Below are 27,635 nucleotides of genomic sequence, written 5' to 3' on the forward strand. Positions count from 1 at the left end.
GTCTTTACATCAGCATCTAAAACTGTTACCAAAAGGCCGAGATCTGAAGCTGACTATTTCAGGGGAAGGTCAGAGAAGACAGCGTTGGAAGGAGGCCCCACGCTGAGCAGGGGTCTGACTGAGGACCACACGGAGCGCAGCACTGGTGCGGGGCCGGCTGGGACCCCGTGAACGGTGTGGGCGAGGGCCGGGAAGTGGGCCGGCTAAGACCTTGTGGGACAACATCCTGGAGGCTGTGCCGAGGACTTGCATTTACAGTTTCATTCATGCTATCTCACCAAAATCCTACAGGGAGAATTATACAGCAGATAAGCAAAATGGTGACCATGAGGTCACATAAGGTCAATTACAGTGTTATAGTGAGCATTTTCCAGAATACTATTGAGCCTTCAGCTTTATAGTGGAGTCACAAGCAGTCGAACATTTCAGACATGTTATCAGGCACGTCCAGAACTTTTGCCATACACACGGTCACCACAAGGGTTTTCAGTGCGTGACTAATTGGCATTAAACCAATCACACAGGAAAGCTTAGGGAGCTGGTGACCGTCTGTCTGGCTCTCTGCTTTGCTTCTCCATCGACACACTGCCTTGTTTTCATATGACACAAGCCAAAGCCCTCGTAACGGCCTACACCGTGCCAAGCAGACGGAGCAGCCCTAAGACAGTGGATGAGGACTATGCACGTCAGCCGGACGGAAAACAGGGGGTAAAACTACCGGAAGCGAGAGTGCAAAGCCGCGCTGCATCCTCCACCAGACAACGCAGCACTTCGGTCTGCAAATCCTCTGCTGATCTGAAGGGGCAGAGTTGTCACGGGGATGTGTGACAAGTGACAATGAACCAAGAGCGCACAGCAGGGCTCAGGTACAAACAACGTCCCAGTACCGGGAACCTGATATCCCTCTTGACAGAGAGAACACTAGCAAAAAAGGAAAACGTGTAACGCTGAATGAGGAGCAAAAAAGTATAAACTACTACACAGGAAATACGTGGAAGGCAACCACAAAATAAAATCGGTCATTTACACATGATCGTCATGACTCTACATGCATTTTAAATTATTCAAATATTTTGTATGTCACAATAAAAGCTTTTTATTTTTTGTTATTCATTTCACATGATGTGCTTTTAAATGTAACTTTTAATTTTTGGTTATTTAATCTTTTATGGCAAAACTGCCTTATAGCCAATTAGGTATGCAAAATGCTTGCAGCAAAAGCACTAACAGCAAAGATACTTAGGGCATAAGTTAGCAGGACCGTCAACAGGAGACTATGGTGTGGCATGTACAGGTGTCTTTTCAGTGCTCCCAGAAACCTTAGTATCTATAAAAATCCTTCTAACTTCATAGTGTTCCATGATTTCTTAGAACTGTGAGTACTGAGTAAATTATGTCATCATATCTCCCCACATGATTTAGTGCTTTCTGGGTTCAAACTAGCAAGTGTGACCTGTGTTTCTTCAGAAATTGGTCTAAATCCAACATTTGTCTGGACTTTCCATTTCCTAGCAATGGCTTCCGGATATAAGATGCCTTCCTCACTGGAGCACTCTGTGTCAGGTCTGCTGATGGGTGACCTCGGAGCATGCCTGCATTTAGAACTTCCTCTCTGCTTTCTCATCAGGTCTGTGCACTGTGCCCCACAGCGGCTGGGGCAGCGCTGATTTCACGCAGGTAATGGCGCCTGTGCCGTCTCTGGCCAGGCTGCAGATGGAGCTGGGCATCTAGACCACTGAGCTCAACATCAGCCCTCGGTCCAGGTTCCAGTGGGTTCTTGCTATCGAGTGATGGATGTGGGCCTTCCTAGAAAAGTGGGTAGAAGTCAGGGGCTGCAACCTCGAGCTTGGACAGCCAAGTGCTGGCGGTCCCCCAGGAGGACACTGCACGTGGGGTCGGCCTGTGTACCCCCATCTAGGTCACTTAACACAGAAGCTCCCAGAATGGGCTCTGACACGCATCCTGATGTTCCAGTGGGAAATTCAAATGTCCAGCCTCCTGATGGACCTATGGAAACAGCACATGTGGGACAGGACACAAACATCCCTACTTTCTTAGAAACACTCTAGGCTTTCGTGAAAGTACACCCGTGTACTGTGCACAACTCTCCAAGCCAAGTTCCTGCTGCTCAGCTAAAACAGACTCTGCACCTCTCCAGAGCACAAGAGCCATAAATCTATAGCAAAACAGACTTCAGCTGACTGACGTTGGCAACTTGAGCCCTGGAGTAAATTCTGCTACTAACGGTTCAAACTGGAAATCCTCTGTCTCGTGCTATGGAACACGGAGCCCTCTCTATGTGGCTGTTACAGCCTCACCCACTCGGGTGGTTTCCAGCACAAACAACAGCTCCTACCAGGTTCAGAGGTTCAGCTTCCTTCCTCTTCTGTTGAAGAAATTCTGTCAGAAACCTTGAGGTCAACACCTTATTTGTTTCATCTTGGTAAATAATCACCTGGACAGGTTACGCCTACACTACACTGAAAGATCGAGTTGAGGTCCTTTTTCTGGCCGTCACAGAAAATTGCTTGAATATTAAAATAGATGACGTGACAGCAGCAGGCTTCCTACTCCTCACGGCTGCACGACATTTAAGTTTACGGTTTGGCTGTTGACTTTGCTAAGATCTGCAGAACATTTTCCAAAAGGGAGATACTGTAGATTTTTTAGAAGTGAAATTAACTTTTATGATGTGGGCATGATGAGAAAGTCAGGAAGTCTCTGGGAATAAAATACTCTTCAGAACCAGAGCACTGTATAGGAAAACACATGTTTGAAAGCACTTGACGCCTAAAAACAAAAAGCATTAATGCCACATTCACAGAATATGCACTGCCTCTCATAGAATGGAGACAAGCAGCTCTTCTGCAGTCTTGATGCAGAGCGCATCTCCAGTCAGAGGATCTGTGATGGAGAACACGCTGCTGGTCCACAGGTCTCTGTGAGTAAGAGGTGGCCTCCCCTCTTGTCCTGTGCGTTTCAGACCCTGTTTCTCCTGGGAGCCTTCCCATGCTCACAGGGTACTTAGGACCCCTCTCCTGCTCTTACACAGCTCCTCGGGTGTGCAGTGTGGGCACAGAGCTCCAGAAGGTGGGACCTGAAGTCAGCTCAACGCAAAACAAACCTTAGCACAACTACTCGCAAACCACATGGGTTTGTTCAAGTATGCTAACTTCTTCATGCCCCAGTTTCCCCATCTGTAATATGAGGATAATCAAGTACCCACTTCTCCAGGATGTGATGATCAAACAAATATTTATTAGTAAATATCACTTCAGTTCAGTTCAGTTCAGTCGCTCAGTCGTGTCTGACTCTTTGTGACCCCGTGAATCACAGCACACCAGGCCTCCCTGTCCATCACCAACTCCTGGAGTTTACTCAAACTCATGTCCATCAAGTCGGTGATGCCATCCAGCCATCTCATCCTCTGTTGTCCCCTTCTCCTCCTGCCCCCAATTCCTCCCAACATCAGGGTCTTTTCCAATGAGTCAGTTCTTCGCATCAGGTGGCCAAACTATTGGGAGTTTCAGCTTTAGCATCAGTCCTTCCAATGAACACCTAGGACTCATCTCCTTTAGGATGGATTAGTTAGATCTCCTTGCAGTCAAAGGGGCTCTCAAGAGTCTTCTCCAACACCACAGTTCAAAAGCATCAATTCTTTGGCTCTCAGCTTTCTTCACAGTCCAATTCTCAGATCCATACATGACCACTGGAAAAACCATAGCCTTGACTAGATGGACCTTTGTTGGCAAAGTAATGTCTCTGCTTTTGAATATGCTGTCTAGGTTGGTCATAACTTTTCTTCCAAGGAGTAAGCATATTTTAATTTCATGGCTGCAATCACCATCTGCAGTGATTCTGGAGCCCCCCAAAATAAAATCAGCCACTGTTTCCCCATCGATTTCCCATGAAGTGATGGGACCAGATGCCATGATCTTCGTTTTCTGAATGTTGAGCTTTAAGCCAACTTTTTCACTCTCCTCTTTCAGTTTCATCAAGAGGCTTTTTAGTTCCTCTTCACTTTCTGCCATAAGGATGGTGTCATCTGCATATCTGAGATTATTTCTCCCGGCAATCTTGATTCCAGCTTGTGCTTCTTCCAGCCCAGCATTTCTTATCATGTACTTAGAATAGTGATATTCAGTTCAGTTCAGTTCAGTTCAGTCACTCAGTCGTGTCCGACTCTTTGCGACCCCATGAATCGCAGCACGCCAGGCCTCCCTGTCCATCACAAACTCCCGGAGTTCACCCAGACTCACGTCCATTGAGTCAGTGATGCCATCCAGCCATCTCATCCTCTGTCGTCCCCTTCTCCTCCTGCCCCCAATCCCTCCCACCATCAGAGTCTTTTCCAATGAGTCAACTCTTCACATGAGGTGGCCAAAGTACTGGAGTTTCAGCTTTAGCATCATTCCTTCCAAAGAAATCCCAGGGCTGATCTCCTTCAGAATGGACTGGTTGGATCTCCTTGCAGTCCAAGGGACTCTCAAGAGTCTTCTCCAACACCACAGTTCAAAAGCATCAGTTCTTCAGCGCTCAGCCTTCTTCACAGTCCAACTCTCACATCCATACATGACCACCGGAAAAACCATAGCCTTGACTAGACGGACATTTGTTGGCAAAGTAATGTCTCTGCTTTTAAATATGCTATCTAGGTTGGTCATAACTTTCCTTCCAAGGAGTAAGCATCTTTTAATTTCATGGCTGCAGTCACCATCTGCAGTGATTTTGGAGCCCCCCAAAATAAAGTTTGACACTGTTTCCACTGTTTCCCCATCTATTTGCCATGAAGTGATAGGACCAGATGCCATGAGCTTCGTTTTCTGAATGATATTACACAGTACATATTAATATCTAATGAATAAAAGAAAATTTCTAAATTGAACTCAAACCATTTTGTCTTTGGCTACAAATATGAAACTAGGTTTGGGTATGTGGCCAGGAAGAGAAACTCTAAATGGGACTCATTTATTTAACACAGTGTACACGGAGGCTGGCAGCAACTTGACACAAAACTCAAGTGGCATCAGAGGCAAAATCAAAACTGAGAGTTGATGCCTCTTGAGTTTGAATCCAGATGAGGATGGGCTCAGTACTGGCTCTGCCACACTTTGGGTATCAGACCTTGGTCAACAGACCCCTATACTCCTCAGTGACCTATCCAGTACATAGAGTAATCATTAAGACCAGTTTACTATATAATGTATATAATTATATGTGGGTATAATGTAAAGAAAGTAAAGAATATATATCCACATACATACAAAAGAAAGAACACACAGGGAATTCCCTGGTGGTCCAGTGGCTAAGACTCCACAATTCCACTGCAGGAGGCATGGGTTCAATTCCTGGTCAGGGAACAAGATCCCACATGCCACATGGCAAAAAATAACAATAAAATAAAGATAATATTTAAAAATACCATACACACATGTGCACCTGCACACAGAATTCAACATTGTAATAACCCTCTTAGCTGTTCTAGAATCACAGAGATTATATAATTCAACAACCTAATTTTAGAGATAAGAAAATCAAGTCTCAAGAGGTTTAGTGAAGAACTGCAGGGCAAATATTTAAGATTTTACTGTTATTGTTTAAACCTGCTTAGGAGATAATGTTTGAACAAAACTGCTAATAATGTAATGTGAATTTATAGCATATTGAAAAGTGAAGCACATCATTATCAGAGATTAAAGACCTGGAGAGGAGAGTGGAGATGCACTCACAAATATCTACAGGGTTTTTACTACAGATAAAAGGCTTCCCTGGTGGCACAGACAGTAAAGAATTCACCTGCAATGCATGATACTCAGGTTCGATTCCTGGGCCAGGAAGATCCCCTGGAAAAGGGAATGTTAACCCACTCCAATATTCTTGCCTGGATAATCCCATGGACAGAGGAGCCGAGTGGGCTACAGTTCATGCAGTCACAGAGAGTCGGACATGATTGAATGACTAACACGTTCAGTTTTCATAGATAAAGTGGGATAATATAACCTAAAGGCATGCTGGCATAATTTAAAGTATACACTTCAAAACTTAAAGCAACTTCAGATCTCTAAAACAGCATGTTATAGCTAGAATCCAGAAAAAGTTACAAAACAGAAGTACAAAAAAAATCCAACTGAGCCAAAAGAAGACAGGAAAAGAAAAAGAGCATATGGACAAATGGAAAACAAATGAACAAGGTGAAAGTCTTAAACATAATCATATCAACAATCACATTAAATGTAAATGGTCTGAATACACCAATTAAACAACAGAGAACATCAGATTGGATAAGATAAAGCTGAATATCACTTATAAGAAACATACTTTCACTATAAAGACCAAGCAAGTTGAAGGAAAAAATGAAGATATACTATTGTTATGCCAATCAAAAAGCTGGAGTGGCCATATTAATATCAAGTATATTTCAAAGAAAATAAAGAAAAAGACACCATTTCATAATAGTAAAGGGATCTAACCATCAAAACGACATAACAATCCCAAACCTGATACAGGAGCTTCAAAACACATAAAGCAAAAGCTGACAGCATTACAAGGAAAGAGAGTCTCTTAGGGGAGGGGCCTCAGAGAGAGTCCCTTACTCAGGGTCATTGAGTCTTCAATGCCACTTTCAGTGTTGATAGAACACGGAGACCATTATTATGGATACAGACGATCTGAAGAATGCTTTTGCCCGTTTGTCTTAGTTCATACTTATAGAAGGCTCCAGACTACACATTGTTTTCAAGTGAACACAGAACATGAAACAAAGTTAATTAAATCCAAATCATGCAAAAAATGTTTTGTAACCAAGTGGAATTAAATTAGAGATCAATAAAGATCTTGGGAAAGGTCCCAAGGGTTTGCAAGCAGAACACACTTTTAGATGATCCAGTGAAGAACCAGCAAAGAAACCAAAAAGGAAATTTGGAGGTCTTCTGGACTAAAGGAACATGAAGGGGGGAGTCCATTTTCTCCACACCCTCCCCACCGTTTATTGTTTGTAGACTTTCTGATGATGGCCATTCTGACCGATGTGACAGAATAACTCATTGTGGTTTTGATTTGCATTTCTCTAATAATGTGTGATGTTGAGCATCTTTACATATGTTTATTAATCATCTGTATGTCTTCTTTGGAGAAATGTCTGTTTGTCCTCCAATTAAAATAAATAACTGAAAAAATCAGCGGGGTGCGACTAAGAAGCAGTGCAAGGAGGGGACTCATGGCCCTGAGCTCCTACCCTGGGGGCCCTTCTGAACATGAAGAGCACTGGCTCTCGGGGTAGCAGGCATATGGCAGCACCACCAGGGAAACCCGGAGTCTGCACTCCTGTTATGTCTTGGCACAGGGGTCTCACAGTCCAGGGGGAGAAAGGCTGTGATTAAAGAGGTTGAGGGGCAGGGGTGGGGGAGGGCGGGGCAGGGGTGGGGTGGGGTCTGCTGCAGAATGGAAGACCAGGGGAGGGGAAGGTGGGTAAGCAGTGTCTGTAAAACCTACTACAAGTCAGCAGGGGGCAGAGGGGACGGGTTATGTTAAACAGCAAGTAGACGAGGTGGGGGTGGAGATCCAGGACACAGGCTGCCAGTGGGTGGCGGTCAGACGGTCAAACAAGGGAGGACACACCGGGCAGGCCCCGGGAACAAGGAACACCCGACCTGGAGGTGTAACGTGGAGCTGGAAATGGAACCTGGGTCTAAAGGAGAGGAGATGGGTGTCTGCAAAAGCCCAGACGCAGAGGTTCAAGGTGAGGAAAAGGACGCTGCACTCAGAGGCTGCGTGCAGACGGAGAAAGGACGGACCTATGGCGGCCCCTGAGAAACCCTGCCCCAGAAGGCAGGCTCCGCCCTGAGAGTCTCACACCTCCTGGCCCCCAGCACCCCCAGGACCCCCACGACACTCGACTAGACTTTGACTAAATCGGCTCACTGCTCCTACAATGAGTGAACATCCAGTGTGGAGAATCACTCACTCAAAGAGGAAAAGGAGCCAATTTTCAAAAAAGAAAAATGTTGAAAAGTGACAGTGAAACCCTGCGCGAGCAGCTGCGGTGGTCCGGGTCTGCCAGGAGCGAGCATTTCTGACGAAACCAGACGAAACTGGCCCCGACAGCCTCTGCTGTTGCTGCCCTGCTGCGACAGTGCCTCTGCTGCCCTCAGTCCACCTCCAAGCACACGGTGCTTCCTACTCAGTGCCGAGCTTCATTTCGTTCCAAATGTTGTAATCAAGGGCAAAAGGAGTCTGTGAGCCTCTGTTTTCTCACAAGAGACAGAGAGACAGGAGAAACGGTTCAAACAGACATGGCAGCAAAAGTCTTCTCTCCGCCAACATAATTTTTAGAGAATAAGGTTAATCAAAATAGAATTCTTTCGCTTATTTTAAAAGTTAAAATGCAAACCGTGAAAATAATGAAACTTATTTCCCAAGTTCACAGGCTGCCTTGACTTTCTGATCCTGACAGCAGGAGGGCTGCAGGGAGCTTTAAAATGAAGGCTCAGCATTTCTGGGGCTTCTCAGAAGAGCCAGATGGGCACCCAAAGTGCATCTACAGGACACGAGTTAACCTTCCCGACCAAAGAGCAGCATCCCTCTTGAGGACTGTGCTTTCGGCCCCAGGAGGCCCTTCCAGCCTTACTGCATCACCCTTTGGGGGTGACATGCCCGTCCTGTGAAACCTGTGGGCTCCACAGCAGGTGCCCGACACCCACATGGCAGGTGGCGGCCGCCTGTCTGGCTCAGGGTACACCACCCACAGCAAGCGCACTGCTGTCAGATGCAGTCCAGGCAGCCGCACACCTGAGCTTCCGTCTGACTGCAGCACGAGGGCTCAGCTGGAGCCCACCTGGCTGGTGCAAGGCCCTGACCAGACTCTCCCAGCTTCTGGAAAGTTCTCTGGCCCCTGCCTCCCAGCCTGTTGTCACCTGGCTTTGGCCAGTGTGCTAGCCTAGCTTGGGCACTGCCGCCATCCTGTGAGCTCTTGAAATAGTTCCAGTAAATGAACAGATCCACCTGGGGTCGCTTAAGTCGGCAGCACAAGGCCACTGCTCAGAGCCGAGGCTGTGGACACCCAGGTGCCCGACAGGTGGGAGGACACTCGCTGTCCACCGCTGTCCACGCCCAAGGACAACCTCGGAGCCTCTCGAGTCACAGCAGAGTCCCCACTCCCACCTCGAACCTGGCAGGTCTGGGTACTTTCTGACTAAAGTCAGACACAGGAAGCGACAGCAGTCTGTCAAAACCACACCCCCCCCCCAAAAAAAAACAAAACAAAACAGAAAAGAGAGCCATTCTCTGGGACGCTGCTTTGCCGGAAGGCACGATCCTGGAGAGTCACTAGTTAGAAAAATTACAGCCAATGTGTCAGCCGGGTTCACTGTACCCTGTGACGTTCCAGAAGACCGAGGTCTGGGAGACGGACCCTCACGTTACTTGAATTGCTACTTTTGGACTGACATACCTTGCCTGCTGGCAGCTGAGAACTGACAGCGAAACGCAGGCCGAGACGTTAGTTCCATTTTACGTGTCTTTGCTTGGACTTTCAGGCCAACTGCTACATGCAGAGGCTAACTTTGGTTGGTAAAATTTTAAAACAAGATGAAGTTTTATCCTAAATCAACAGTCGGAAGACTGAATGTTAATACTGATTCCCCACAACATTCAAAATTAGAAACACCTCGGGAAATTGACTCTATTCCAGGTAAGACAGAATGCTGCCTGCCCTGATCTATGACTTGGTTGATATTTTAAGAGGATCCTAAAGTCCCAGCTACCAAGAACACCTCCCCCAGATGTCAAGCACCCGTATGCACGTGGGGGCTGCCTTCCTCCCTAATCCCTGCTGCTTCGGATGCAGACCTGCCCACCACGCGGATGCCAGCGGGGCTGGGAGCACCCCAAGGCCCTCTCTCCACCTGGGATCAGCCTGCTGCTAAAAAGCTGCGTCCTAAGAAAGGGGTTTTGTACACCAGGCAGCAGTTTCTCATCAGCTGACTTTATAAGTCCAATTCTTACTTTTCGTTATCAAGTTTCTTCTTCAATGGCTCAGGTTTTGTCTGTGAACCATTCTGTATCAGAAGGAAGCCTTTGATCAGTTACGTAACAAAGAAAGAAGCATTTGTGGTGAACACACAACAGCACCACTCACCAAGCCCTGTTCTTGATTTCTGGAAATCCTCGGGTTAATTCTAAGAGACAGCGGTGAGGCCCTCAACCATTTTCTCCAGCGTGGGGGCCCCAGAGGAGGGCAGGGGTCAAGTCACCCGCAGGCCAGCAGCCCCGGCACCCCCTCAAAGCCACGGAGAGCAGGTGTGTCCGCGCAGACCCAAACCAGACATTCACGGTGTTCTTGCCCCCAAAACATGCTGCTGCGTTCGAAGAAAAGGCAGAGAACTATTTTGACGGAGACCACTGATAACTTCTCACCGAGGCCGCTGTGAGGCTGCTGTGACGTTTCAACCGCCAGGAGGGCAACCTCACGCACCCGGCGCGCGCCACGCACGCGCCACGCACGCGCCACGCACGCGCCACGTCCTGGGGGCGGAGCTCCGTCTGGGGGCCCCCTCCTCCTCAGGCGGCGAGACAGGTACGCCTGGCCCGGAAAGTGAGCATGCCGTGACGAGGCCTCGACGGCAGGCCCCAGCCTAGCTGAGTTTACCTCAAATGGCTGTACTGTACCGTGATTATCACACAAGGCACGCGACGTCTGCGCCCAAGGTCCTCACAGAGAAAAACAGAAACACAGCACTCTCACCATGCACTGTCCTGGGGCTTTAGATCCCCTCCTGGAGCCAACCAAGTGCCCAGCACAGAGCCTGGCGTTTAACAAGCAGTTGAGGCAGGAGGGTAAATCAGGAGCTTGGGATGAACAAACACACACACGACCTGATGTAAGGCAGATAACCAACAAGGACCTGCTGTACTGCACAGGGACTCTGCTCAACACTCGACTACTACTACCACTAAGTCGCTTCCGTCGTGTCCGACTCTGTGTGACCCCATAGATGGCAGACCACCAGGCTCCCCCATCCCTGGGATTCTCCAGGCAAGAACACTGGAGTGGGGTGCCATTGCCTTCTCCAATGCACGAAAGTGAAAAGTGAAAGTGAAGTCGCTCAGTTGTGTCCGACTCCCAGCGACCCCAAGGACTGTACCCCACCAGGCTCCTCTGCCCATGGGATTTTCCAGGCAAGAGTACTGGAGTGGGGTGCCATTGCCTTCTCTGCTCAACACTCTATGCTCACCTATATGAGAGAAGAATCTAAAAAAGAATGAAAATATCTATCTGTATAACTGAAGCAAACAGGAACTAAACAGCCTATTGATGAGGATGAAAGAGGAGGGTTTAAAAGCTGGCTTGAAACTCAACATTCAAAAAACTAAGATCAACTAAGATCATGGCCTCCAGTCCCATCACTTCATGACATACAGATGGGGGAAAAGTGGAAACAGTGACAGATTTTATTTTCTAGGGCTCCAAAATCATGGCAGACAGTGACCACAGCCATGAAATTAAAAGATGCTTGCTCCTTGGGAAAAAAACTACGACAAACCTAGACAGCATATTAAAAAGCACAGACATTACTTTGCAGGCAAAGGTCCATATGGTCAAAGCTATGGTTTTTCCAGTAGGCATGTATAGATGTGATAGTTGGACCATAAAGAAGACTAAGCACTAATAACTGATGCTTTTGAACTGTGGTGTTGGAGAAGACTCTTGAGAGTCCCTTGGACTGCAAGGAGATGAAACCAGTCAATCTTAAAGGAAATCAACCCTGAATATTCATTGGAAGGACTGATTCTGTAGCTCCAATATTTTGGCCACCTGATGAGAATAATTGACTCATTGGAAAAGACCCTGATGCTGGGGAAAACTGAAGGTGGGCAGAGAAGGGGATGACAGAGGATGAGATGGTTGGATGGCATCACTGACTCAATGGATATGAATCTGAGAAAACTCTTGGAGATAGTTAAGGACAGGGAAGCCTGGTGTACTACAGTCTCAGTTCAGTTCAGTCACACAGTCAGTCTGACTGTGACCCCATGGACTCTAGCCCGCCAGGCACCTCTCTCCATGGGGATTCTCCAGGCAAGAATATTGGAGTGGGTTGCCATTCCCTCCTCCTGGGGATCTTCCCAACACAGGGATTGAACCCAGGTCCTCCACATTGCAGGAGGATTCTTTACCATCTGAGCCACAAGGGAAATCCAAGAATACTGGAGTGGGTAGCCTATCCCCTTCTCCAGGGGATCTTCTTGACCCAGGAATCAAACAAGGGTCTCCTGCATTGCAGGCAGATTCTTTACCAGCTGAGCTACCAGGGAAGCCCCAAATCAACTATACTTCAATACTTTTTTAAAAGGCAGTTGATAAATATCACGGTTACAAGATTTACCAGCTGGTCCTTGTCCTAACAGCTTCCTATTGCCTCTATCCACTTTAGAGAGTGGCATCTAAGAAGCAAAATGAAAAAATGCTTTTTTTAAAAAAAAAGGTCATCAGATTTCCGTTTGGAGAGTTCAGGAGAAACATCTCAGCCACAGTCTGCGTGTTAATACAGTGTGGACACTCAAAACTGGGAGCTCCAATGACAAAATAATATTGAATACGCTTGGTTTTACTGCAAATCTTGAAAAAAGGCCCACAGTGGCCCAGGCAGAGGGGAGGCAGTCAGCATGGACATGAGGCATTTCGCTGGTCTCCTTCCTGGCCCCCAGACACAGCAGGAACCAGGGGAACTGGGAGAGGCTGGGACAGGGCTTCACATGGGCGGGCTCGGATCTGGCCACTCTGCAGCCCAGGGGCATCTGGAAATGTTGGCACTGCTGGGGCTCCCAGCATCAGTGGGAAGGGAACAGGCATGTGACTGTGGCTGCGAGTGCACAGTTGTGCACGTTTTGGGACAGTGACCTGAGGAACCGTTCGAAGGCATTTTCCTACAGAACAAGAAGTCCAGGTGCAGGAGCTACGGCCCAGCACCCTGACAAGACCGTCTCTGTGGAGGACAGGGCAGGTTTGTATCCCATGGGAGGACAGCACAGATTTCTATCTCAGTACCAAGAGCATATGAACTTTAGAGTATCAATTAGGAATGAGGAGATGTGTTAGGTTCTCCAGAGAAACGGAACCGGCAGGACAGATAAGGACACGCTATAATGAGATTTATTACAGGAGGTGGCCCATGGAGGCTGAGAGAGCCAGGATGGCTGGAGGGGTCACTCTGTCCAGCCTGAGGGCCAGGGGGGCTGATGTCCAAGGCAGGAGGAGATGGACACCCCATTCAAGCGAAGGGAGGAATTCACCCTTCCTTCCACTGGTTCCAGGCCCTGGGCAGTGGGGTGAGGCCACCATGGTGGGAGGGTAGTCCTTCACTTCACCAGCACAGATGCCCCTCTCCTTGGAGACCCTCCCAGATACGCACAGAAACAGTGCTTCACCAGGCATCTGGCCTCCCTCACCAGTCACAAGGACATAAAATTAATTATCACAGGAGCTGTCCTTAAGCTCTTCCTAAATATATAGTTTTACTTCTATGGCGACTTCTGGAAGTCGGCACAGAAATAAAAATGGAATAAAATGGAATCAGCTCAGAACCCCAAATGCCCTCCCCCCAACACTCTCCAACCAAAAATGAAAATTATAACATCACAAACAAGCACCAGCCACAGACATTCGACTGCAAAAATCTGGAAGATATTTTCTGTAACCACAAGACTAAAGGATATAGATTGAGAAACAAATGGCGTAAACACGCACCACCCTCTGAAACAATGCGATTGTACCAGGCAGGACGAAGTCCCGGGCAGCCCGCAGCCCCGTGAGCCGCACAGGCGCCCCAGCTTGGAAACGCAGAACACGGGGCGGCCGCTGTATTCTCAGGGCCGTCTCCCGACCAGGACCTCGCTTCGCACGTCAGTGTGAGGCTGCAACTCCATCAGTAAACGGGTAGCTTGACAAAGACAAGACAGCAATGGGCCCGGCTGATCCAGGAGCCATCAACATACAAATTACGGGGAGGGGGAGCAGCGCGCAGAGAACAAGGCAGCCGTGCACAGACCGGAAGCGCAAATGCACCCAGCCCGCGGAAATTGGAAATCGGTAGGCCCGAGACCATGGAAAACCCGTCCTCAGGACGCGGAACAAGAACAGAGGACCGGAAATCACTGCTTTCTCTTTTCCAGGAAACAAAGTCAAGACGGCTGAGAGACGGAGAGGACTGGACTTCTCAATAGTGCACGTTCCTGAGGAGAAACAGGGCGGGATGATTTCAGCATTCCTTGTGAACTGATGATCTGCGGTAGCTGACGGGGAATGAACTGTGCCGTTCAATATTTATGCTTTGCTGCTTCATTTAGGATTTCGAGTCTTATCAAAAAGTGAAGCTGAGAGAAAACACAGTTGTTTCCTGTCGGGTCCCACATATGCAAACACGTCTGTGTGGGACATGGCCCTGTGCTGTGCTCAGCCACTCAGCCGTGTCCCATCTCTTTGCAACCCCATGGACTGCAGCCCACCAGGCTTCTCTGTCCATGGGGGTTCTCCAGGCAAGAATACTGGAGTGGGTTGCCATGCCCTCCTCCAGAGGATCTTCCCAACCCAGGAATCGAACCGGGGTCTCCTGCATTGCAGGCGGATTCTTTACCAGCTGAGCCACTAGGGAAGCCCATGGCCCCGTGACTTGGGTGTAAATCCAGGCTGGAGGCAGGCAGGATGCCCCTGCCCAGGGCCATGGATGCTCGTGCAGCAAAGCCTCTTCCCGGCGCCCGCTGGGGAGCAGAGGCTCCGTCACGCTGAGGCCTCTTCCACCGGCACAGACACGGTGAATCTCGGTCCCTCAGAAGAGACACTGATGCAGAAGGACCAGCCACGCAAACAGGGCGGTTGGTGCTGGACACCACGGCAATGGGGGTCTCGGTGCACCATGGCGATTTCGTGCAGAAGAAAATGACCTGTGGCTCATTTTCATTTGTAAATTTTCATCCAACCTATTAATGTTTAAATTGTAAGACCTAGTTTCCCTAAGCCTTTCAATATCTTATTTACACATGTAGAAGTCTAGTAGATTTTGACCATCACATGCAAAGTGGCCTTCAATTTGTGTTGACTCCACTCATGATGAACAGATTGAAATCCCTTAGGCAATGATTTAATATAATTTAAATTCTCTTAAAATTATTGATTCATTTCAAATGTAATATATTACATTTCTTTAAATGAGAAAAATAAAAAACCAAAATGCTCCCAAGTTCTTAATTCTCAAAAATCTAATAAACTAAACTGTATCAATATGATGACTCTCAGTTCAGTTCAGTTGCTCAGTCATGTCCAACTCTTTACGACCTCATGGACTGCAGCACACCAGGCCTCCCTGTCCATCATCAACTCCCGGGGTTTACTCAAACTCCTGTCGGTGATGCCATCCATATCATCTCATCCTCTGTCATCCCCTTCTCCTCCTGCCTTCAATCTTTGCCAGCATCAGGGTCTTTTCACATGAGTCAGTTCTTCGCATCAGGTGGCCAAAGGATTGGAGTTTCAGCTTCAGCATCAGTCCTTCCAATGAATATTCAGAGTTGATTTCCTTTAGGATGGACTGGTTTGATCTCTTTGCAGTCCAAGGGACTCTCAAGAGTCTTCACCAGCACCACAGTTCAAAAGCATCAATTCTTCAGCACTCAGCTTTCTTTATAGTCCAATTCTCACATCCACACATGACTACTGGAAAAACCATAGCTTTGACTAGATGGACCTTTGTTGGCAAAGAATGTCTCTGCTTTTTAATATGCTGTCTAGGTTGCTCATAGCTTTTCTTCCAAGGAGCAAACGTCTTTTAATTTTATGGCTGCAGTCACCATCTGCAGTGATTTTCAAGCCCCCCTAAATAAAATCTGTCACTGTTTCCATTGTTTTCCCATCTATTTGCCATGAAGTGATGGGACTGGATGCCATGATCTTAGTTTTCTGAATGTTGAATTTTAAGTCAACTTTTTGACTCTCCTCTTTCACTTTCCTCAAGAGGCTCTTTAGTTCTTCTTTGCTTTCTGCCATAAGGGTGCTGTCATCGGCATGTCTGAGATTATCGATATTTCTTCCCACAATCTTGATTCCAGCTTGTGCTTTATCCAGACCAGCGTTTCTCATGTTAACTCTGCATATGAGTTAAATAAACAGGATGACAATATATAGCCTTGATGTATTCCTTTCCCTATTTGGAACCAGTCTGTTGTTCCGTATCCAGTTCTAACTGTTGCTTCTTGACCTGCATACAGGTTTCTCAGAAGGCAGGTGAGGTGGTTTGGTATTCCCATCTCAAAGAATTTTCCACAGTTTATTATGATGATGACTCTCAAGTCCTCTTAAAAATGAAAATGCTGCTCAAAAACTTAGTGAAATTTTCTTATTTTTCTCAGCTAAAAAGTCACAAGTCAAAAGTCAGTTCACATTTCAAATTAGAATCAGATACTTTAGTATAACAAAGTCCTTAAAACATTTACAAACACCTTAAATACCACTTATCTTCTGATTATTCCTAAATTTTTGAAAGTCTATTAACAGTGCAGGCATATGTACTTATCTCTATATTTAACTGTAATCACTGAATAAACACTGTCTAATCTATGGTAAATTGGTGCTGCATTCCGGGGGAGCCAGCATACATATTATCACAGTCATTTTTAAATTAAAAGCCGTAACAATAAGTAAGCAAAAAGACAAAGATACGAAGGACAAAAACAAGCGATTTACAAATGAGAAGAAAAAAACCTGAATATGTGATAGCATATTAAAGAATGGGTAGCCTAATATTCAAAGAAATTCAAATCAAAATAATGGGACACTATTTCTTGATAATGAAGTTAACAGGATAATCAAAGTGTTAACAACTGATGCTGGTGGGGAAACCAGCAGCACTTTGGAAAACGCTGTCTGTATTTATCAGAATCCTTTCAAAGTTTCACTACTTTGCTCAGCAGCACTGCTCCTGGTAAACCTAGTTACAGGAAACGCTGTGTACACGGAGATGCACATCAACACAGTAACATCAAGAACAGTTCAAGTGTCCATTATGCAAGTATCGCTATCTTAAAGCAAAATAAGAATTTTCCAGACTTCCATCCCTTTACTCCCCGCTTCCCCAGACACCAGCTGGCCCGAGGCAGGGAGGACAGAGGTCACGGCCCCGCGCGTACATCCCATAACTGCTCCTGGTTCTTCCTCCGCCGGGTCTCAGCCATGCCTGGAGCTGGACTCCACCTGCGTCTTGTCTCGTCACATAAACAGCCTGAGGTCTCTCGTGCTCCTACTCTATTTCTTGGGTGATGCTAGTGACGTCGTTAAATGCAGCCCAGTAAAGGTGGAAAGAGCAAAGCAGGATTTTCCATAATAAACCCCACATGGCACAGAAACGGAAAACGGAAAATAAATACCTACTTAATACCCTAAATATCCACTGTCAGTAAGAAAGGGCTTTTGTGTTACCTTTCATCTATGCTGTATTTCATTAATTATTTTATAACTGACATCAGGTAAAATGGACGCTGTGATATCAGTGTAAGGTACCTTGGAAGACATGAAGTAAAGTTGTGTTTGTGACTGCTGTGCATTCCAACAAACATCCCCCACCTGTCTTCACGTGCAGCAGCTCTCCTCTGCGGCCCCCTTGCACGTTTCCTCACCTTCCTCCCTGTGGGGCCGCACACCCGCTCCCTGCAGCCTGCACGCTCACTCTCCTGCCTCCTTTTGATCGCTGGTTTGAATACCCTGCATCGTTTTGTTAGAAATCACAGTCTCGCTTGGCTGCCATCGCAGCCGGGATAGATTAACTGTGAAGTTCGTCTCCAGCTCAACACACTACCTTAAGACAAACACACCACCTTCTATAGACCTAAAGCTGACCACCCGCCCTCTGGACCACACTGGACCTGGCCACCCGGCTCAGCTGCGTGTCCTGGCAGGACCGTAGGGGGCAGCGTGCTCACAGCCCCTCAGGTCTCAGCCGCCCTGTGGAGGCCCCGCTGCACGTGAGCTGGTAGGACCCCCGTCACTGTCGGAGCCCTTTCTCTGAGCCACACACACTGTTGGAATCATTTCATCAGTGCAAGTATAAGCTTCTTCCAAAAGACTCACAAGTCTTACTGTGACACCTGAGCAACATCAATAATGAAAAAGTCTACTCTGGGACCATATCTAGCAGCTTATTCCAAGGGACTCAAAACTGTAATTTTTGAAAGGGAATAATATCTCTCTCAATTAAAATTAATTTACAAAGAAAAAAGCTAGCCATGGGATCTGCCTCCCGACTTCCCCCAAAGCTATGCAGCGTCCCTGGAACAAAGCTGGCACCACCCCGGGAGTCCTCGTCTCCTTTCTGACCAGGAGATGCAGAGGCTAGCGCCCACTTTGCTAATCCTCGTGAATGCACCCTAAACGAGGTCTGGACTGCGGGAACACGGCCAGCATGTCTGCGGAGCCCGCCAGCTGCCCCCCCGCCAAGTCCAGCACGGTCTTGGGCCTGACCAGCACCAGGGCCACCACGGAGCAGCCAGTGTTGACCAGACAACCAGAGACACAAACAGGGAGATCTGGAGCAAAAGATGTAAGCATTATTAAACACTAATGAGAACTAAGTGCTTGGGAATTCTGATCTCCCTCTGTATTGTAATAACAAGATCACTCACCTTTCTGGGTTGATCTGCAACAGACGTTACTTTATCTTAATCCTTTCTCCTAATTAAGATTCTATAAATTTTGTGGCTCTCCTTCTCCCTCCAAATTCTTTGCTGGGGAATTGTGAAATCCATTCCTTACTTGCACTGCACTTGCTTTCCTCCTTCCATCTTCCTGTCCACGAAGATCTCCTTATCTTTCTACATTTCCGTTGGAGCAAATGTCCATTGGCACAGAATGACAAATACTTTCATTGTAAAATGAAAAATACTCCATTTCTCTTCCTCCCCAGTAAAGGTCGATTTTCAAAGTTCATCTCCCTTCACTCAGTGAGAACTAGCATGTAAACTTGAATATGATAAAATTCTAAAATTCTACCCAAACACCGTCTGACAGATACAACAGCTATGAGGCGAGACTCGTATGAAACAGAGGAAACCGTACCTGAGCAGCAACCGGGCTAAAGGCCACGGCGGTGACCGTGCTGGTGTGTCCTGCGAGTCTGTGGGAGAAAGTGCTGGAGCTGGTTTCGTACACGTAGGCCTGGAAGACAGAATGCGCAGATGCTGTGCTGCAGATGCGAATAATCTGCAAGGAATCGTGCAAGCGGAAGCACGTTCCCCAGCTGATTAAGCACCAGAGCCGCACCCGGGGCAGCCAGCACACCGCCTAAGCCATGGAAGTGACGTCGTGAAACGTGCTTCTCTCTTTCCCCTTTGAGACAGTCTGGCATCTTCACGAATTTACATCATACTTTCTATTTTCTGCCATGAGCCTCCACAAAACCCTGTGAGCAGTTTTAAGTGTATGCTCATGTGTGTGGATTAATTTTAAGTAAACGGTTTTCTATTTCAACCTTCTCTGGAAGTCCCAAACTGAGTGGGAAATCTGTTGCATTGCCCTTGTCCATGAACTTGAGAGAGAAATGCCTATACTTTGCTTCCTACCAATCAGCTTGGAGTTGGAACAATTCAAACATTTAGAATTTTCTCCAAGCAGTTGATGAAATGAAAAGTAAAAACATACATTCCTCTCTAACTGTATTGCTATATGAAAAGATATATGTGTGGAGTCACCATTGAATGCTTCATTTTAGGGATAAATTCTGGTTCCCAGGGTGGGAGAACAATTCTAATTATTAAGCAACAAAATGTGCCAACAAGTATTATCTAAACTCCACTGATAATTAAGACAAGTGCCATATTGCAGGAGAAAGACCTCAAATTTGATTCCTTTTCTCCAAAAAAATCAACTTTAATGAACCAATGAGTCCTTCACATTTAGACTTTCCAAGTGATTCTGTCATTGGCTAAACAGTGGAAGGACTGATGCTGAAGCTGAAACTGCAATACTTTGGCCACCTGATGTGAAGAACTGACTCACTGGAAAAGACCCTGATGCTGGGAAAGATTGAAAGCAGGAGGAGAAGGGGTCGACAGAGGATGAGATGGTTGGATGCCATCACCGACTCGATGGACCTGAGTTTGAGCAAGCTCTGGGAATTGGTGATGGGACAGGGAAGCCTGGCGTGCTGCAGTCCATGAGGTTGCAGAGTCAGACACGACTGAACGACTGAACTGAACTGAACCAGTGGTGTCGCGGTAAAGTCTACACATAGGTATTTTACATATTCTGAACTAAAGTGGAGAAGTAAAATATCTGCCTTTTCCTCCTGGCCCAAAGATGCATTTATTTGTAATGAATATGTTTACTTAACTCTAAGATTTCTCATGTAGCTACTGGGGTGAGACCCAAAGACAACTTGAGAATATGCATTTCTAACAGTTCCTGGGGGAGACCCCACTCTGAGAACCACAGGGCTAGAGTACCCATGACACCTGTACCATGTATCTCTGTCTGCAAAACCCTTCACAGCTCTCACATCAACCACAGCTGGCCAGGGTGTGTGTATGTGAAATGGTTAACATTTTACATGCTACTGAGGAAACCAAGTCATGAAGGGAGCAAGCCACTAGCACAGCCATCAGGTGTCCACACTGAGATTTTCGACTGGTTTTTCTCACAACACTTTCTAAAGGGCTTGGGCCTCCAGAGTCCCCCTAGCCCCACAGATGCTTCAAAACCATCCGTGATGTTTCTTGCCCACATGTGAGGGGTGTTCTCCTTAATTCTGCAGGCTTCTCGGAATCAGAGCTCTCCTCTTGTCTGCTGTTCAGATTGAGTGGATAAGGGAAACGACAATGACCACACCTCTGCTACATCTATTATTTCCAACTATAAGATACTGAGATTAATGATGAAAGCAAACACTCAATGAACCTAACTTGGATATCAAATTCCTCATGCAATCCTCTCTAGAGTCTTACAGAAAAACACAATTATTGTCCCAGCTCTACAGGCAAGGAAACCGGAGTTGGAGGTGGGCACTCTTCCCAGATCTTGCAGCTGCAGGAGCTGAAACCAGGTTGGACACCATAGCTGCCTCACTCCAGCATCTGAGCTCCTCGCCAATAAACTGTGCAGGTCTTCTGGAGCCTCCACCTCCTGCTGCATGTTCCATATTGTGTATCATCTTTGATGTGTCATTTGTCACCCTAACTATAGGTTGTGTGCACATGTGTGTGCATGTGTGTAAACATGTGTTTATATCTGTGTGCACACCTGTGCATGTGCTGTGTGTGCACGTGTGTATGTGTGTGCACATGTATCCCCATATGTGTATATTTGTGTGTATACATGTGTGTACATCTGTGTGCGTCAGTGTGTACACCTGTGTGCATGTGTGTGTGTGCGCCTGGGTGCATGTGTGTGGACATTTGTGTGCATGTGTGTACGTCTCTGTGCACATGTGTACACATGGGTTCACGTGTGTGCATGTGTGTGTGCATCTGGGTGCGTGTGTGTGTGTCTGGGTGCAAATGTCTGCATCTGTGTGCACATGTGTGTGTGGGGTGTATGTGTGTGCATGTCTATATATTCTGTGTGCTCATGTGCATGTATGTCTGTATGCACATCTGTGTGCATGTATGTGCATGTGTGTGTACAGTTGAGTGCACGTGTATAGGTGCACCTGTGTGTATGTCTGGGTGCATGTGTGTGTGTGTCTGGATGCCCGTGTGTGCATGTGTGTGTCTGTGTCTGTGTGCATGTGTGTGTGCATCGGTGCATTTGTGTGCATGTGTGTGCACGTTTGTGCACATCTGGGTGCACGTGTGTGCATATATGTGTACGCCTGGGTGTGCGTGTGTGTGTACATCTGGGTGCATTGTGTGTTCGTGTATGTGCATGTGTGTGTATGCATGTGTGTATGTCTGGGTGTGTGTGTGCATGCCAAACATTTGGTGCTCAATTGTTCAAATGGTACAGCTGCCTTGGAAGCTTCCAACAAAATTAAACCTACACCAGCCTTCTGACCCAGCAATCTCACAGCTCTGTACACACCCAAAAGAAATGAAAACGGATGCCCATAACTGCTCTTAGCAGCCTTCTTCAGAAAAGTTAACCACACCACTGCTTTATGACCTGTCTATAAATATGTCAATAACATTATAATTTTTGGAGGAATATACACCACATCCCCTACATATGAATGAGTTCTATTCCAGGAGTGCATTCATAAGTTCAATTTGCTCGTAAGTCCAACAGTCAGCCAAGGTACCCAAATAACATAATCAGCTATACAGTACTGTACTGTAATAGGTTTATAATACTTTTCACACAAATAATACATAAAAAGAAATACAAATACAGAAAATATTTTTAATCTTATGGTACCTGAAAAGGTACAGCAGTACCAGCCCCATTGCCGCTGCTTTCACACTTGCTTCTAGACATTCTGGACTTGAAATAAAGATAACGGACTACTGCGTTCTATACAGTAAAGTACACACAAGCACAGCCACTTGCAGACGGTGCACGCACACGACTGCACACCTGACATGTGAACCGCTTTGTGTGACTGGGCGGCCAGTGCACATTCGCATCTCTGAAAGTTCACAACTTGAAGGTTTGCCTGTAAGGCATTCGCTGTATTGCACATGACTACACATATGCTGTGCACGAGCACACACACACACACACACACACACCCTCTAGACTCTAGGCTCTGGGGGAAGGGAGAAGCAGATTTCTGGTCCCCACGGACATCTCCATGATGCAGCTTAAAGGACTGAAAACCACTAGAACCCAACTTCAGTGAGACTGCTGCTTTGAGTAGCAGGTGGGCAAGGGAAACCAGTCACTGTTTGTAAGTTTCTAAGGTTAAGACAGCCAGGTCTTCAGGTGACGCCAAGCAGCTGCCACACTCAGGAAGCAGGAAGAAGCTGGCATCAGAGAGTGACGTGTATTCAACCTGTGATGCATGAACAGCTCAAATCATGGTTGAATTTACAACAGAAGATGCGAGAAGAAGAGTCAGAGGCCAACTGGACAAGTGTCTAAAGAGAAGCAACCAGAGCAAAAGATTTCAAGAGATAAGAAAAGGGAGAGGAAAGGAGGCCTGGGGTAAGCGGGCTGATGTTAGGAGTCTCAGTGTGATGTGTGACAGACACACGTACAAAGGTAAGTTAAGTGCAAGCTTATGGCTCACGTTAGTATTTCTAAGGCCCAGAGAACTCACCTGTGGGCTAATGGAAAACAGGTCGAGAAAGAGACTGAAAGTTATCTGACGTAACAGTGCCTGGAGGTCAAGAGTGGATGCGCCCAGGCAGCTGCAGCACCAGCCAGCAGAGAAAGAGACAGCCTCTGCGTGCTCCCTGCCCTGACGGACCACGGACAAGGGCGAGCACAGACACAGGGCTGGAGGGCTGACGGCAAAGGGCAGCTCTGAGAACTCGCAGGCAGGGCTCGAGGCTTGAGTTCCTGCATTAGTCAGCTTCTCTCACAGAAGTATCTCTTGTAGAAAAGTCCTTCCTGAGACCCCTCATGTTTACCTAAATCCAAATGGGAACTAACACTGGCTTGTGTGGGCCTGGAATCTCAAAATGCACGAAAGACGACACTGCGGTATTCATTGTGAAGCAATTCTACGAGTCATCTGAGAAACAGGCTTCTGTGTTCTACATGAAAAGGGTACTAAACGAAACATATCTTTTAGGACTTTGCCGTGGATAATAATCCACCTGCCAATGCAGGGGACATGGTGCGATCCCTGGTGTGGGAGGATTCCGCATGCCACCGTGTACCACAGCTACCACAGGCTGTGCGCCCAGAGCCTGTGCTCTGCAGTGAGAAGCCACCGCCATCAGACGCCTGTGCAGCAGAACGAAGGGCAGCCCCCACTCCGCAACCCGAGGAAGCCCGCATGCATCAAAAAATAAACCAACTTACAAAGAAAAAGAAAGGAAAACAAAGAATGAACGAAGGGAACAAACAGGAAAAAAATAATTTGATAAATAAATTAAACATATCTTTTCACCCAGAAGGTTCCTGAGTCAACAAAAACAGCAGTTTGCAGCTCCCAATATCAGAAATATTTTATTAAATACGTATTTATCACGAGCTGTTCTTCCACACAGTGGCAACCGACCAGTCCAGAAGGACAAAGTGTGCTTCATGTAAAGAGTGGAAAAGTAACAAGGAATTCTGAAACTGACTCAGTTTTATTACAATCCAGGGCAAGAACAAAATGTCTTAATTAGAGGTAATAACAGTTATTGATTCATGAAGCAACTTCTCCCCATTAAAGAGATACAAGCGTTAGCTAAAATGTGCTAAGAACATAAAAGAAACTGAGATAAAAGCTGTGTAGAATAAGCCTTACTCTGAAACGAAATCAATCCCTGGGAAGAGGGGTGAGGAAAAATGAAGCAACATTTTTCAGGCAAAAAGATGAGGATGTGGCAGAAACCACAGGGGTGCTGGAATAATACTGCTCAAAAATGTTTTCACAAAAAGTGTAAGGGACTGAATGTACTCCTGAAGAAGATCAGCGCTTTACAAACAGGACGAGACCAGCTCATTACAGCTGTTTTGTAACTGTTGAACCGTATCCGTGAAGATGAAGTATCTTTCATTTTTTCATCTCACAGGATTCTAACATGTGTCCTTCATTTTGCCTTTCCCCGAATTAACCCCACAGAAGAAAAAAAGAACTGCAAACAGAAGTGAACTCTGTATTTCTGAAGCTTCATAATAATTATATGGTCCATGGGGGAATCAACTGTCAAACTATGGACACTTACTTTGCTTTTTCAAATATTTCCAAAAATGATATTTCTCAGAACTGTGCACATTTTTTCAGATCACTGAATTTTTATTAAAAAAAAAATTCTTTTCTCAGAAGACCAAAATAGTCAAGGTTTAATACAGAACCCTATTTAAAATCTCACTGAGGCAGAAATGCAGCCTGCGTCCAGAAAGAAGTGGAGAGTCCGCTAGAAAATGCTGGTGATGACACTCTGGGCTCTTGCATCAGGCCCGAGCCAGGCACACAGCCTCCTTCTTCTCTCAGGGATCCCACCAAGCCCGGACAACAAGAACTGTCACAGACAAGGTGACAAGCTCCTCTCAAGAGGCAGAGCACGCGGACCACTGGACGGCCCTGCGCGCGGGTCTAACCGTCGGTGCTCTCAAGAGGCAGAGCACGCGGACCACTGGACGGCCCTGCCCGCGGGTCTAACCGTCGGTGTCGCCCACCCGAGGGAGAAGCAGCCCCACTGGTCTGGAAGCAAATCCTGATCAACCTGGTTTCCAATAGCTGCTTGGTCCTTCTCAGCATCTGTGGACCTGTGATCAAATATGCAACTGATTATCTGCAAGTGTCCATTAGTTCATGCCTTCGTTTTGATTTCTCTGAAAAGGTGATCCTACAATGAAACACCGGGACCATGGTTTTGGTGTGATCCCGAGGAAGTCATCACGGTACAGTCACAGCCTCCTGCACAGTAAGATTCAAGCGGCATTTCTGAAAACAACCATGCCCACATATTACCTCCTCTTCCCTAGGGCAGGCACCACCGTGCGCTAAGACAGATGGAAACACCACGGATCAGAGAACTGGCGATTCCCTTCGGTGCAGAGAAGAACAGCACAGAGACGCAGGCTCCCCTAAGCCGAGCGCCCCCTTCAGTGCCCGGCCCTCGAGGAGGTCATAAAGGGGCTCCTGCAAAGGTGAAGTCAAGCTCGTCCACGTCAAGGACTGCTCCCAATGCCCGTGTGTGGCCTTGCATTTGGAAGTTTTTCAAATATGTGCAAAAGTACGGAGAATTATACAAGGCGCTACACACATACACGGCCCAAACACAACGTCATCAGGGCTTGCTATACTTGCTCCAAGTATTGCATCCTTTTTTCTTTTTCTTTCTAGTTTTTGGGGTTAAAAGGCATGTCGTATTTTGAAGCAAACTGCAAAAATGAGTCCTGTGTATTTTGTAAGCATTTAAAAACATGGGCATTTTATACCTAACTGTACTGCCATTTTTACATCTAAAAGAATAATAATTCGCTGATATTTACTACTCAGCAAATATCAATACCTTCCCCAAGCATTCTCAAATGTCTTTTAACAGTTATGTGGGATCAATAGGGATCCAGTCGAGATCCGTACATTGCTCTTATGTCTCCCTACTTTGGAGCAATCCTTCCCCTGCCTGCCTCTTTTTCATGCCATATTCTTGTTGAAGGAACTGGACCAGTGTCCTGAAGGATGCTCCGTATCAGGATCTGTCTGTCTGCTTCTTTGTGCGCCCTTTCAGTTTGCTCCATGATCCTGTGTATTTTCTCTTAAGCCACCAGTTACCTACAAAGAGTCGGTCAGCTTCGGGCTCCCCTGTTATCACAGGACTGCCTCCTGGTGAAGAGTAGTGAGGTAGATTCCTTAAAATGGCATTAGTGACACAGACCAACATCTCAACGGTTCCACACTCAGTGCCGTTAATGGTGACCCCTGGGAGAATGTCCCGTGAACCTTGTTTTTAACCGTACTCATGACATTTAGCGTAAGTTCACCTTCCTAACAAGGCTCATGCACGCAGTGCGGTACTGGTGACCTCAGGCGCCGTGTTTACAGCAGAGTCCAGTCTTGCCTGTCCTGCGTAACCAACCCCTGTGCCCCCTGCCCAGAATCTCCCATTCCCCCACCCGAGCTCCTGGCCCCGCTTTCCACTGTCTGCCTCCATGAATCTACTTTAGGTTCCTCACGTGAGTAGGATCACACAGTGTCTGTCCTTCTACGGCTAGCCTGTCATACCTTGTGTGTGATTGCTATTTAATAAATACCATTACGATGTGGCAGCCTCAGAGCACTGGCCCATAGTCAAGATTCTGTCCTAACAGGCAGCAGTATTAACTGTCTCCCCAAGAATGAGTGCAGAATCTTCGCCTGAAGACCAACACATTGCCACGGCAGCACATACGTGTCTGTCTTCAGCACCACAAGCCACGAATCGGCCGCAAGGGCTGAAAGCAATTCCACACGGGTAGCAGCGGCTTGGATGGCCTTCAAAACGGCGCTCACACCTACAAGGAAGCGAAGGCACCAAGAGAACAAAGGATTCTCAATTTCCGACACAAATTAGGGGGAAGGTACTGACTTGTCTTCACAAAAAACGAGCAAAATAACAGTGAAACAACATGTTTCTTATGAGGATGTTTAATAATAAGGGAGGGTTATCAATAATAAATGGCGAGGCAGGTGATTCTGGAGACCGTTTAAAAATAACAAACGTGCTTTTAACATCGTAAATGCACAAAAACAACAAAACTAACATTAAATAAACTTTTTATATGTGAGAAGTATACAAAAGTCACACAGGATAGAAACAGAGGGTTTATACTTGTTTAGTGAATGAAGAAGAAAACAGAGGCAATCTGCTACTATCGTCCTTATGAATATATATATGTCACACACACAGACAAATGTAAGTAGTTATTCTATTTTGTTAGATACATTCTATACTCAATGTCTGTCTGCCATAACTATCAGAACATTTTAAGGAATAGAATTATGTGTGTGTGTATAAATATATATATGTGTGTGTGTGTACCACTGTGTGTATATGTATTTGTGTGTATATATATATAT

General features: G+C 46.6%; 1 protein-coding gene across 18 annotated transcripts in view; it reads right to left on the bottom strand.

The window, feature by feature from the left end:
* WDR27 (WD repeat domain 27) overlaps nucleotides 1–27,635 on the bottom strand; it is a 178,087-nt gene that overhangs the window by 89,713 nt on the left and 60,739 nt on the right. For 10 of the 18 annotated variants that reach the window (XM_070796571.1, XM_070796570.1, XM_070796556.1 and 7 more), the window contains one exon: nucleotides 19,097–19,195. The exons of 2 other annotated variants lie outside the window; for them this stretch is intronic. In XM_070796571.1, coding sequence (XP_070652672.1) covers nucleotides 19,097–19,195 — 99 coding nt within the window. Of the gene's footprint in view, nucleotides 1–19,096; nucleotides 19,196–24,075; nucleotides 25,340–26,967; nucleotides 27,071–27,635 lie in introns of those variants that run through there. 6 more of the 18 variants (XM_070796557.1, XM_070796561.1, XM_070796558.1 and 3 more) reach the window with 3 other exon arrangements.

This window comes from Bos indicus, chromosome 9 (assembly GCF_029378745.1).
Source record: "Bos indicus isolate NIAB-ARS_2022 breed Sahiwal x Tharparkar chromosome 9, NIAB-ARS_B.indTharparkar_mat_pri_1.0, whole genome shotgun sequence".
NCBI classification, from domain to species: domain Eukaryota; kingdom Metazoa; phylum Chordata; class Mammalia; order Artiodactyla; family Bovidae; genus Bos; species Bos indicus.